Source organism: Chelonia mydas, chromosome 5 (assembly GCF_015237465.2).
Source record: "Chelonia mydas isolate rCheMyd1 chromosome 5, rCheMyd1.pri.v2, whole genome shotgun sequence".
In the NCBI taxonomy this organism is placed as follows: domain Eukaryota; kingdom Metazoa; phylum Chordata; order Testudines; family Cheloniidae; genus Chelonia; species Chelonia mydas.
Window position 1 is genome coordinate 48,745,845 of NC_051245.2, and position 13,865 is coordinate 48,759,709.

Below are 13,865 nucleotides of genomic sequence, written 5' to 3' on the forward strand. Positions count from 1 at the left end.
GTATCAAGGGAACCCTACCAGCGTTGTTTTAGGTTCTTACTGAAGTTATGTTCCTATATTTAGGCAGTTGGGACAAATCTGTTTTCCCCATTACATGAATCTACTGTTGATCAGGGTAATGTCAGATAAATTAACAAGGAATGCCATGGTCTACGTACACCGAAATTGTTTGAAATATTTTCCATTCACACAGCACTTTAGGCAAGAAGTGCTACCCTTTATGAGGCCACTTAAAAGAGAGCGTTAACAAAAGAGGGGGAAGTTTTCTTGAAAAACGTATGGTCTTACAATTGTGCTAGCACTGCATAAACATATACTAGATCATCAGCCCCCACAGAGAAATGTCAAATAATATTCACTTAACTGTGCTTTTGCCTTCAACAGTATTATTCCAACAGGATACTCATTCCTCTGTTTTACCTCTTTAGTGTAAGACTAGCAGTACTCTTCAGCTTTTAAAGATTTTTGACACTTCAGAACAGCAGTTTTACCAACTAATTATTTCATCACATGCCTTGTGATGTTGGCTGTTTTTATTAAATCTCCAACTCCCAATTCAAAATACACGCTTTCTAATTTTCCAAAAAGATTAAGTTTCTAGCCTCATGGAAGTGAAGAAAATCCTAAATAATTCTGAAATCAGGAAACATAAATAGAACACAACAGTTATTGTTTTGCACTATGGGGTGTCATAAATATAAAGGGAAGGGTAAACCCCTTTGAAATCCCTCCTGGCCAGGGGAAAGCTCCTCTCACCTGTAAAGGGTTAAGAAGCTAAAGGTAACCTCGCTGGCACCTGACCAAAATGACCAATGAGGAGACAAGATACTTTCAAAAGCTGGGAGGAGGGAGAGAAACAAAGGGTCTGTGTGTCTGTCTACATTCTGTCTTTGCCGGGGATAGACCAGGAATGGAGTCTTAGAACTTTTAGTAAGTAATCTAGCTAGGTACGTGTTAGATTATGATTTCTTTAAATGGCTGAGAAAAGAACTGTGCTGAATAGAATAACTATTTCTGTCTGTGTATCTTTTTTGTAACTTAAGGTTTTGCCTAGAGGGGTTCTCTATGTTTTGAATCTAATTACCCTGTAAGGTATCTACCATCCTGATTTTACAGGGGGGATTTCTTTATTTCTATTTACTTCTATTTTTATTAAAAGTCTTCTTGTAAGAAAACTGAATGCTTTTTCATTGTTCTCAGATCCAAGGGTTTGGGTCTGTGGTCACCTATGCAAATTGGTGAGGCTTTTTATCCAACATCTCCCAGGAAAGGGGGGGTGCAAGTGTTGGGAGGATTGTTCATTGTTCTTAAGATCCAAGGGTCTGGGTCTGTAGTCACCTAGGCAAATTGGTGAGGCTTTTTACCAAACCTTGTCCAGGAAGTGGCGTGCAAGGTTTTGGGAAGTATTTTGGGGGGAAAGACATGTCCAAACAGCTCTTCCCCAGTAACCAGTATTTGTTTGGTGGTGGTAGCGGCCAATCCAAGGACAAAAGGGTGGAATATTTTGTACCTTGGGGAAGTTTTGACCTAAGCTGGTAAAGATAAGCTTAGGAGGTTTTTCATGCAGGTCCCCACATCTGTACCCTAGAGTTCAGAGTGGGGGAGGAACCTTGACATGGGGTCATGATTTTTAAGCTAAAATCCTGGTTTTTGAATATTTAGAGTCACCAGTACAGCAACATTAATGGGGCAGAGCATGAGTCAGATCCCTACTGGCTGTCACACCTCATCCTGCCAGGGTGTAAACACTACCCCCCAAAGCAGTCCATTCCTCAGTTGCCCGGGAAGCAAGCATCTCAGGATATAGGCCAATTTATCAAATGATGATCAATTAAAAAATCACCACCACCACATACGAAAGAAATAGAAACAAGTATTAAGGTACCTTAAGAAGATATGGTCACAACCCCAAGAGGTTCAAGGTGCGGAAAAATGCACTCTGAATTATTTGGAGAACTACAGATCTGCAAAATAGACTAATGGAAAAAAGCCTTCACATAAAAAGTTGGCTAAAAATAAGGACATCCTGAAATGAAACAAAACTTCTTGTAAGCATGGGAGAGTCCAGTCTCCTCCTACCTTGGAAACAAGTGCTACCATTCACAGTATGAACAGACACACTCTTAAAGACTGAATCCAAGCAGTAACATTAAGTATGTAGCTGCTTCATGGGTGTCTGAGAAACAGTCCCAAAGCAGACAGTGTGGCAGCCTACCCTCAGTCTCATTTTTAAGACAGAAGACATTGCAGTATAAAATGCAGACAGACATCCATTTAGACAAGTCCTCTTGATAACAGCACTGCCAAGCAAACGGGAATCAAAAACGTTTGGGTAAAAATCAATTTAAAAAAAATCACATTTTTAATTTAAAAAGTCAGATTTTTAAAAATAAAGCTGTTTAAAGTCTGAATTTAATACAAAATTATTAAAGCCTAAATTTATCATCTCTTAAAACATTTAAAGAAAATAAATAAATACACGGAATCCACAGCCTCTATCAAAAACTGAGTTAAAGGCTGCTTTCCTATATAAAGAAAGAAGGGGGGGGGGGGGAGGGAGAGGGAAGAGGGGCGTGAGAATTAACTTTTGAAGTCAAACTTTATAAAATATGGCACAACAGGGCTAGTTTTGTTTAATAAAAATAAATTTTATATGCTGTTGTGTTCAATTAAATTCCAGTTACCAATCTAATGCACCTTGATACAAGTCATGAGCAAAAAGTTAATTATCTAGTAAATAAGCGTCATTCATCATTTTCTAACATACTAAAAGCGTACAATTAAGGCCCTGAAAATGTTAAGCTATATAATTGCTTAAATCAGTGTATATAGTGCACCCTCCTAAATAGCAAAAAGATGTACCAAATCTAGCGTGAAGGCTCTGTTTAGTTATAAATCAACATTTTAATGCTTGTATCAACCAATGAGAATGCACCTTTCTTTAGAAAAATAACTGAAGTACAAACAGAAAAGTTGATTAAAATGGATTATTTAAATAAAGGCTTTCCACTTGGTGATTTAAATCCTGATCAAGAGTTTAGTGACTTATGGTCTTTAGAATGCTGTCAAAAAAAAAAAAAAAAAAAAATAGCGTACATGGGAATACAGGCCTTATGTAAGTTTTAAAACCTATTTAAGAAATAATTTAAGGTAATTTTTTTCTGTCAAAATGAAAGCTGAAAACAAGCTGTGACACCTATAGCCCAGTTTCAGAATAGGACGGTTTGTAATGTCTAAGCAGCATAAACTGAAGTGATGAAAGATCATAGATCTGAATTTACAATTTTGCTGGATGGATGAAAAGTTGAGTGACTGGTTGTTGGGGGGGGGGGGGGGGGGGGGGGGGACCCTAGCAGTCTTTTATAGGATTTTTATATTTCATTTTCTATAAAACAGGTGACAATGTCATCTCCAGACCACTTCACCTGCATACAACAATGCCAGCTTCTTCAATCCAGAGCATGAGACTACCTGTATCAATATTGTAGGGAACAGACTTGCAACAGAAACAGTGTAGAACTCCAAATATTTTTTAAATTGCTGAATTAGGCAGCACTTTTCCAAACTGACACTAGCTAAAAGTGACCTAATCCAATCCTTAGATTAGCTTACATGGCACCAAAATAGGCCTCACACCAGACTTATCCAAAGATCTAGGAAGTAGATGTTGCAAGGCAGACTAAGCAAAATTCACAAACCATAAGAATCAAGGGTAAGGCCAAGAAGCCTTACAAGCCATCTGACAGAAGATGGTCTCAAGATTCTGGAATGTCTATCACATTGATGTGAGGAAGTCACCTCAACCTGGACAACATGCATTAATCACAGGCTACATGAACCTTTGCCCTATCTGTGGACACACTGAAAGAAAGCCTGTTAATGAGAAGCACTGCTCCTTGCATAGAGTCAGAGCGGAAACTGCAGGCAAGTCAAGACGACTGCAAGAGCTGAAGAGTTTGCAAAGCCTTGTTACCTTATTTTTATTAGGCTGAGATGTCTCCAGCCTATTTAGCCTTTTATTTTTAGGGCACTGGAGTTGAAGTGTGGTTGTGTGTATGTAAGCACCGATGAAGTCCAAATGAGGAAGGCACATGAAAGAAAAGTTCAGCTAAATATGCCATAAACATCATCTCAAAGTTACTGTTTTATGTTTGAAAGTCCTCAGAGACTAGAAATTTTCCCCTGTAATTTTTGGTGTAAGGTGTTAAACTTTGGTTTCTCAAGTGTTTTGTTAAAATCTGTACTGTAATAATGCCTCCAGGGGGAAGGAAGGTACTAACCACCATATAACTGAAGTCTGAGAAGGAAACTTAATAATTGGCTCCAAGGTTGTGGTTCAGTTAACATATTTAACCATTCAAATTATAACTGATTGACTTTGTTAAATTCTTTAGCTGGGATTTATAACCAAACAGATATAGTCACAATCTAACAATGATTAAACTATTTGATGATTTAATTCAAACCCAATAGAGATTAATTTGTTGATCTGATCTTTACATGATAGTTGAATTGCTTTATTCTTGGTTCAGTGTAAAAGCAGCTTTGCTCTGGTGATGATTTCTTTAATTAAAATTCATAAAAATACTAAAGTCACAAACCTTTGAGTGTCCAGAACCTTTGAGGATTAACCTAAAAGCCTGACAAGCTACCTCTAATTAGTCTTTGGTTCACAACAGAAGTCTAAGAACCTTTTAACATTAAGCATATGGAGACACACTTCAATGTGATAAGCATATTAAGAATGTTGGCAGAATGACAGACTCATCAAGGTGGACCACCACCACCATCCTGGGAGGTGAATCTAATGTGAGTATGCAGTACTTCATTTTTGTAAAAATCTGATCAAGTTTGAAGCTAGCCTACTGCTACCTGGAACCTGATCTTCCACATAAGGTTAAATTCACAGGACTGAGTGTTTCAAAGAGCTTTAATCCAAATCAAAGTGGGCCTTTAGATAGCATCAAGCTGCACACAAGCATGACAAGGGGCTGCAGACACTGATCTACTCTCAACTAATTCACAATCAACAGAAAGCTTCCAAAATGAACCTGAATGGAGTGAGTCTTCAAAGCGGGCACAGACACAAAGAAGTTAGTAAAGCAATTTGAGGTGGGTGAGGAGAGTACCCCAATTGAAGAGAACTACCTTGACCGCTAACCTCTCTTTTTGAAATGACAGGTCCTTCTCATACATGTTTTTGAGATGCTAGGACATGAGTTATCTACTGGAAGACACCATACTTACAGATCTTTGCTCTGTCATCAGGAATCAAAGCAAAAGGTCTTGAGTGCCCTAGATGTGGATCATCATCTAGGCCAGATTCTCTCTCAATCTGGTAGAATCAACTCTGCCCAGCCGCAACAGTACAGAGAACTACACTTATCTGAGCTAGTATGAGGCAATTACGATCACACTTTTCTCTCTCAACTTTCCAGAGCCTTAGCTAGGAGAAGGAGCAGTAGAAAAGTCAGAGACATCTCTTCCCTACAGTATGGAAAAGGCATCCTTTGCTAATGGGACTTTTTATGGAAGCCACGAGCAGGCCACCAGTAGTTTTCTGCTTTGGTAAGTAATGATGAGATCCACCTCGAATGTCCCTCAGAAGAGGGACTGGCTGGCACTTCCATATCCTGAAGCCACTTGTAAGGATGTGTTCCAGATCTCATTTGCAATTGTGGTCTCCTTTCTTGCCATGTACACATGTACTATGAAAGTCTTGTGGAGTAGAGCACACTCCAGCCCCTGAAGACTTACCTAACAGGTGGCAAAGCCCAGTACCTCCCTGCTTGTCTTTGTGTTCCTTATGCAAATGAGAGCCCTGATAGTCACTGAACCAGGAACACTTCTGGGGATACCAAGCACGTGGACACCTAAGGCACACAGAGCCACACTGATCTCCAGAACATTCATATGCAACATTCCTTGAAAGACTGATCTCCCTGGATACTGAGACCCTCTGTATGAGATCCCCTGTCCTAAGTTGGATGCAACCATGATCGCTACAGTTTGGACAGGAGACATTTGGAAGTCCATTACAAACTAAGTTCTCCTCAGACAATGAGACACTGAAGTCTCATTACTGGGATGTGACAGGAGACTTGCTTATGACCACTGAGACCTCAGAGTCCAGAGGCTGCTTCACACGGAGACATGCCATGATTAGTATAAATATCATTGGAGCTATCTGGTATGATTGTTCTTTGCCAGGAGGGTTTATATTTCTGGCATGAGAAAGATGCTGTACAAGAGCATTCTTGGTGGATTGGGACAGCAGGGACACTAGCCCCCAGAAGTTCTTCTACAAATCTGATCATATTATCCCATTTAACAATTCCTGGTAGTCATGCAGACTCCCGAGACTTCTGACAAGGTGACAATGGCATGTTACTGTTAGTGGCGAATTGGCTAATCTCTCAGGAAACCCTTCATTTCACAAACTCTCATGCCTTTATGGCCAAAGGACAGATGAAGTTATGGAAGAAGGCAATTTCCCTTACCAACATTTTTCCTTAAGGAGCTAATCTGAAGCCTCCGTTTAGCAGTCTCAAAAAAGGAGCTAAAAAAACCGGTCTATGAAGGCACAGACCAGATCAGCATTAGATGTGGGCAACCTTTGGTGTTTGAAACAATGGCAAAAGCTGTGCTCTTTTTTGAGATTCCTAAAAAGAGGCTTCTGGTCCCTTAAAGCCTACTACTGATTCAAAAGCTAACTTTTTGCAAGTGGAGCTTTTCCCTTCCTTCCTTCCATACAGGACTCAGAGAGACTTGCATACAGGCCTGAGAAAATGCAGTATTTCTGTAGTCATTTTTGCCTTCACCAAAGAGCACCCTACCTGTTCATCAAATGAGTTTTTTTCCCCCAATTTAAAACAAGTCCTCAAACTCTCTGGATTTCCTGGTGAAGCTCAGATGCTGACAGCTGGACAGACATAAGGGCATACACCCCAAGACTGCCACCGTCTCACATGCATCAAATATTACCCATGCCTGATACTGGGCTAAGTCAACATTCTCATGGACTAGCTTTGAAGCTCCTAGCATCTTTCTTGAGGAATAAGGTTACTGAAGGTGTGAATTTTTTTGCATAGCTTCTCCTGCCCTTTAGTTATGAAGGCATGGCCACCCCTGTTGAGAAGGGTTGCAAAATGGACTGGCAAACTGTTCATTAAAATAAGTCTCAGTACTGCGGATCAGGATTCTGAGGTGCAGAGCGTGGCCACTCTTTCCTCTAAGCAAGCTCTTAAAATATTGCTGCCAGCATCCTGAGGGAGCAGATGATATTTTTAACTGTCTTTAGGAGACGCAGCAGCTTGATGCATCTGCCACACCTTCACCAGCTGCTCCAAAATAGAGTGCAAGGGCATGGTACCTATTGAATGTGGGGGAGCGGATGTTCCTCTGCAATGAATATGTACTTCCAGTCAGACGAATACTCCAACTCATTTGAGTCCAGGTAACAATCCTCAACCTTGGATAACACCCTAGTATCTGTATTGTCCAAGCAATATGGAGGGGGTACTTAGAACATATTAAGTACTCTAGGAGCCACCAGCACTGGCTAGGCTGAAGATGCCAATGTTGAGGCCAGAGCTTCCTGGACCAGGAGCGCTGACTATGAGGCTGAAGGTTCAGCCTCAGGACAAAGTGCACTGACTTTGTAAAGAGATTCTACCCCTGCTGATGGAGAGCAAAAGGAATTTTTTTGAAGTACTGTGGGCTTCTGGGCAACCTCAGGGCCTATGTGATATAAAACACCAATTCAGCCCCTTCCCGAGAACAGCTCTTTCAGTACTTTTTTGGCTCCACCCAATTCAGGGTTGAATTCCTCCTCACTCTACACCCCTGGTGGGGCTGGCCCTTTATATTTGGCAGCAGCTCTGAAGTGGTCATTTTGCAACTAGCAGTGTTTCCTGCTCTTCTTCCCCACAAAGCTGGTAATTACCTATAAGCAATAAGAAAAAAAAGTGGTGGACAACCTGATTGAATATTTTAACAGCCAGGAATGATTATGCTGAATCATCAAGAATATACAAATATCCAGAATCAATCCCTTCTAAATTTCAACCACAAGACACAATGGGGAGGGGGGGAAAAAAAACAGGAAGTTTAGATATAAAGCTGCATGTAGAAAGGGGCTTCAACAAGCAAGTGTGGTGTGGTTGGTTCTCTTGTCATCTCTTCCATTTGTCTTGTGCAGAGTTATAGACTTCAAGCATGTATTTTCAAGGAGCTGATGCAGAGATCTCAACTTTGCTGTTCATAGCACAAAGCACTTCAGCTTTGAAATAATCATGCTGGGCTTACTGGGAAGCAGGGTCTGGGGAACCTGGGTCTGTGCATGGATGGTGCTGGCAGTCCATCCCAACATTCCAGTGATCTTGGCTGGCTCAGGCTTTAGTTTTCAGGTTATCCTTCAAAGCACTGTGGACAACCTTGGGCTGGACTTTAAGAAGTTTCTCTGGAGTGCCTGAAAGAGGAACTGGAGCCACTCCCTATATTGCTAGTGCTCAGAGTGACATATGAAGACATAGCTGACACCCACACACATGACAGTAGACTCCTTCCCTCATTCTTGACATACACCCTCCCTCCCCACCCAACCAAAATACAAAAAAGCAGAAGCTAAGGAGATTGTTACTTTTTTTGTATAACCTTGATTTGAACGAAGCATCAAGCAAGTGCTGGGCTGAGTACAAAGTACTCCTGATGCACCAAGAAATGTGCACTTTAAAAAACACAAATTGTTGAAGCACACTGAGTCAGGTGCCAGTATACTGAGAAGAGCCAAAAAAAAAAACTTCAGGGGAAGAGCTCCAAGGGAGAACGGCTGAAACTCCAAGAAAAATAAAAGCAAGAACATGCCAACATGGTATAAGAGAGCTGAAACACATGCCACAGTAGGCAAAAAACACCCTGCCAAGGTAGTTACTGGAGCAGGCCCTCAAAACACTTGCAGTAAAAGCTTCACAAATTAGGCAACTGGACTGGCAATTAAGACTGACTGGAAAGGACACGAAATAATAAAAAGAATGCACTGAGACAATATGAAATATTGGTACAATGCAAAAAGAGTTAATGATGAGCTTCTTCACCACCATTACCAAGAAAGAATTGAATGGTAAATTTGGAGATCAGTATTTAAACCCAGCAGATGACCTGGTTCATACTTACTGTCCACAAGAGTAAACAATCTTTAATAAATAATGGAGTTGTAACAGTCTTCCACTAAAGAGCCAAGACCCAAAGCAAGTATTCTGCTAGATGGGGTCTTCAGAGAAACCTTTAATACCTCTTTAACACCACAAACTCTCTCTCCATCATAAACTACTAAATATGCCAAATTGTGTAATGGTTTTAATAGCATGCACAAACTACTTGGTCTAATCCTGTTAGAAATTCATTTGGATTTGTGACCTCTGAACATCTGTCTTCCAACAAGGAAGGTTATTACACGATCTAATTTTACTCTGATGAAGCACTGATGCTAACATCCAGAGAAAAAACCAAACAAAGGAAAGCTAAGATGCAACCCAGTCTAAAGCCTTGATCCTACAACTGGCAATATGCAGGCAGCCCCCTGAGCCCACTGAGATCCCTAATAGTCATTAAAGCTCCACACAAGTGTCTGTGGAGCAGGTGGTAGAATCAGCACCTAAAATCTATCCTTCAGTCCTAAAAATCTAGACAAATTAATTAAAGTCATTACACAATGCCTAGAATAAGGTAACAAAAACCCAGCAGCTTACCTTCAGACTTTAATTTCGTAAGAACAAATATCAGGTAGTTGTTAAAATCTGGATACTGATTCAGTTGTTCCAGTTTCTAAAAAGTAAGGTTGTTAAGGAAAATGTATACGTTTCAAAGATTACACTAAAGTTGAGTGATTACTTAGACATGTAATTGCTAATACTTCCAAATAGCACTATACTTCCACAGTGACAGACTTTTAAAACACAAATGATGTTCTTGTACATAAGACTCTTTCCATTCCACTAATATCTCAGGAGCACATTAAATAGCAACTATTAAAGTTAAACATTTTTAAGTCAGTAGGTCTGCATAACTTGCATCCAAGAGTTTTAAAAGAGCTGGCTGAGGAGACCTAGACTGGTAATGTTGATTTCAAAGCATTTCAGAAGACTGGGCTAACACTGTGCCACTATTTTAAAAACATACACAGGATAACCTAGGTAATTATAAGCCCAATAACGAAAGGGCTGATATGAGACTTGATTAATAAAGAATTAAAGGAGGGTAATATAATTTATGCCAATCAACATCAGTTTATGGAAGACAGATGCTGTCAAATGAGCTTCATCTCTTTTTTTAATGAGATAAATTTGGTTTGTAAAGGTAATAGTGTTGATGTAATAGACTTCTGGAAGGCATTTGACTTAGTCCCACATGACAGTCCTGACTAAAAACTAGAAAGATAAAATTAATACGGCACACTTTAAATGGATTAAAAGATGGCTTACTGATGGGTCTCAAAATGTAACTAAATGGGGAATCTTGGAGTGGGTGTGTTTCTAGTGGGGTCCCACAGGAATCTGTTCTTGATCTAAATTATTTAACATTTTTATTTATTACCTAGAAGAAAAACACAAACAAAAATTGGGGGAGTGGTAAATAATCAAGAGGACAGGTCACTGATTCAGAGTAATCTAGATCACTTGGTAAACTGGGCACAAGAGAATAGAACATATTTTAATATGTCTAAATATAAATTATACCTCTAGAAACAAATAATGTAGGCCATACTTATAGGATGAAGGACTATCCTGGGAAGCAGTGACTCTGGAAAGGATTTGGGGGACATGGTGGATAAACAGCTCAACATGAGATCCCAATGCGATTCTGTAGCCAAAAAGGGCTAAGGAGATCCCGGAATGCATGAACAGGAGAATTTCAAGTAGGAGTAGAGAAGTTATTTTGCCTCTCTATTTGCACTGGTGCAACCACTGCTGGAATACTGTGTCCAATTCTGGTGTCCACAATGCAAGAAGGCTGTAGATAAATTGGAGAGGGTTCAGAGAAGAGTCACTAGAGTGATTAAAGCATTAGAAAACATGCCTTACAGTAAGAAGCTCAAAGAACTCAATCTATGTAGCTTAACGAAGAGAAGCTTATGGGGTGACTATCACAGTCTTATAAATACATATATAGGGAGGAAAATATTTAATAATGGGCTCTTCAATCTAGCAGAAAAAGGTATAGCATGATCTAATGTCTGGAAGCTGAAACTAGACAAATTCAGACTAAAAAGGCAGCATAATGTTTTTTTTTAAAATGCAAGTAATTAACCATTGGAACAACTTACCACAGGTTGCAACAGAGTCTCTTATCACTGACAATTTCTAAATCAAGGTTGGATATTTTTCTAAAAGATGCTGTTTAGGAATTATTTTGGGGAAGTTCTACACAGGAGGTCACACAGGATGATCACAAAGATTCCTTCTGGCCTTGGAATCTATGAAATAGCTAGCACAGCTTGTAATGTAGAGTAAAAAAATCTGAAGTCAGTTTCCAGCAATTTTAATATTGAAGTACAACATTTAATTAACTTCTAAGCATCCACGTAGAGTCCTTTGTATTATTCATAGTTAAGTATTTAAAGTATGAACAGCATCAACTTTAAGCCAGCCATTGAACCGCTATTCAGCAAGACATTAAAGCATGTCTAACATGTTACATTTTTACTGCAAATAATACTGCATTTCACCATTAAAACTACTGAACCTGACTTAGTATGGTCTCTGAGGCATAAAAGTATGATCTTTAAGACTTCAACAAGACTCTCTTGCTTAATACTAGGCACCTGCTTAAGCAGCTTGCCAAACTGCAGCTTAATTGAGCACTAAGAGTTGAGAATTTTTTTAAATCATGAATGGCTGATACATTGTAGCATAAAGGTTTTTTTTTGGGGGGGGGGGGGGGGGGAGAAGGAGTGGGTTTACTTAAAATGGTAAATATTTAATACAAGATAATCCTTACATACAATGCCCATTTCCTAGAATACAAACTATATATCATAAGGATTATCTTGTATTAAATATTTACTATCTTATATGGTATTACCATCATATATATATATATATATATATAGATATAAAAAAATATAAAACTCCTGGGGAAAATCTGCACCACTGCGATGCAGAAAAATACCTCCTCCCCCACAGATTCCCTTCACTTCCTTACAGAAAATAGTTTCTGTGGGGAAAGCAAAGAGAAGATGCACCAGTGCTCACTCACTCACCCCTCCCCTCAGCTATGCATCTGGAAACCCCTCCGTCTCAGGAACTTCCTGCACCCAGAACCCCCACCCCACTGAGCCCCAACTAGCTGCACCCTGACCTCTCCACCCTTCTAAGCCCCACTCCCCCAGCCTCTCCCCCACCCCTTTAAGCACACTTCACCTGGACTCCAGTGCAGAGTCCCATTCCCCCTGAACCCAGAGCTGTGCAATAAGTCCCTGTGCATCCAGATTCTCTCCCCACCCACTTATCTTCCCGCACCCAACTTGTGCCACACAGAACACTGGTACTCTTGAGGGAAGTCTTTGCCAAAAAAATTAAAAGTTTTAAAATTCTGCATATTTTATTTGTCAAAACACAAACAATATAATCACACCATTTTCAATTATTTTGGTAATTTATTTCAAAATACTTATCAGCAAATAATTGAAAATAGTGTGATTGTGTAATTTTTACAAAGAATATGCAGAATTTTGCAGAATTTTAAAATATTGTGCACAGAATTTTTAATATTTTGGTGCAGACACACACACACACTACCAAAAATGCCAGCTCTTTAAGATATCACGGAGGAACTATAAACAGTATTACGGTGTTCACTAATGAGTCATTCTAATGTACTACAACAGGCCTACAGTTTTTCGATGATTTGTCATTTCCACCTATTCAAAATTTGCAAGTATTTCACTGCTGCTTGCCTAGCAACAGTGATTTGGCATGTTGCTAAATCCTTTTATTTCCATGCCCTGGTTAACTCGCCAATAGTACTTAAATATCTGAAGCTACAAGTGTGCAACACCACCATGCTGTTAACTCCTATATTTAAATTATATATTAAAAAAAACCAAACAATTACACAACAAAATTTCTAAATGATCAAGATTAGTTGCTTAACAGGCAACTGTTACCTAACGTTGTCATATTCACAAACAGAATAACTAGAGTTTCAAATAAGAAATTACCAAAAATATCTATAGTTTGTATCAGGTAATGACTCCGTTCAAAAATAAAAGCTTTACACACTGGGCTACTAAGGCCCTTCTCTCTCCTTTGCTGTGAAAGAGCATGAACTATGGTGGAAAAGCCTCTTTGGTTAAAAAAAAAAAAACAGGGTTGGAATAACAGAATCAATATGGCATGTTCTACACATCTTTGGAAGACGGTGAACCCTCCCCAAGAGCCAAATAATTGTAGTCAAGACTAGCATGACTTAGGCTTTGTCTACAATGGCACTTTCATTGTTAACGCTTTTGTTGCTCAGGGGTGTGAAAAAACACATACACCCCTGAGCAACAAGTTTTAACAATGACAAGCACCAATGTGAACAGCACTTTGTTGCCGGCAACTGCGCCGGCCACAAAGCTCCCGCCCCTCCTTGGAGGTGGAGCTCTCTCCCGGCAATAAAGAGCAGCTACACAGCACACCTTACAATGCAGTACAAGCATAGACTAAGAAGTATGCTGGGATGCAGACATTTTGAGACATTCCCCTTTTAAACCTACAGAAAAAACACACCACAAAAATCAACTGGAGTCAAAACTTGCTATTACCTCTGCATCGTTTCCCCCGCAAAAAAGGAAAAAGTATAGTGCAAGCACAGCAGGAAGG

At 39.6% G+C, this 13,865-nt stretch overlaps 1 protein-coding gene across 9 annotated transcripts in view; it reads right to left on the reverse strand.

Annotated features, from left to right (window-relative positions):
• TNPO1 (transportin 1) overlaps positions 1–13,865 on the reverse strand; it is a 164,362-nt gene that overhangs the window by 106,015 nt on the left and 44,482 nt on the right. For 4 of the 9 annotated variants that reach the window (XM_037903052.2, XM_037903057.2, XM_037903053.2 and 1 more), the window contains exon 3: positions 9,750–9,825. The exons of 1 other annotated variant lie outside the window; for it this stretch is intronic. In XM_037903052.2, the coding sequence (XP_037758980.1) occupies positions 9,750–9,825 (76 nt within the window). Of the gene's footprint in view, positions 1–9,749; positions 9,826–10,736; positions 11,011–11,323; positions 11,876–13,865 lie in introns of those variants that run through there. 4 more of the 9 variants (XM_037903051.2, XR_006290790.1, XM_043546213.1 and 1 more) reach the window with 4 other exon arrangements.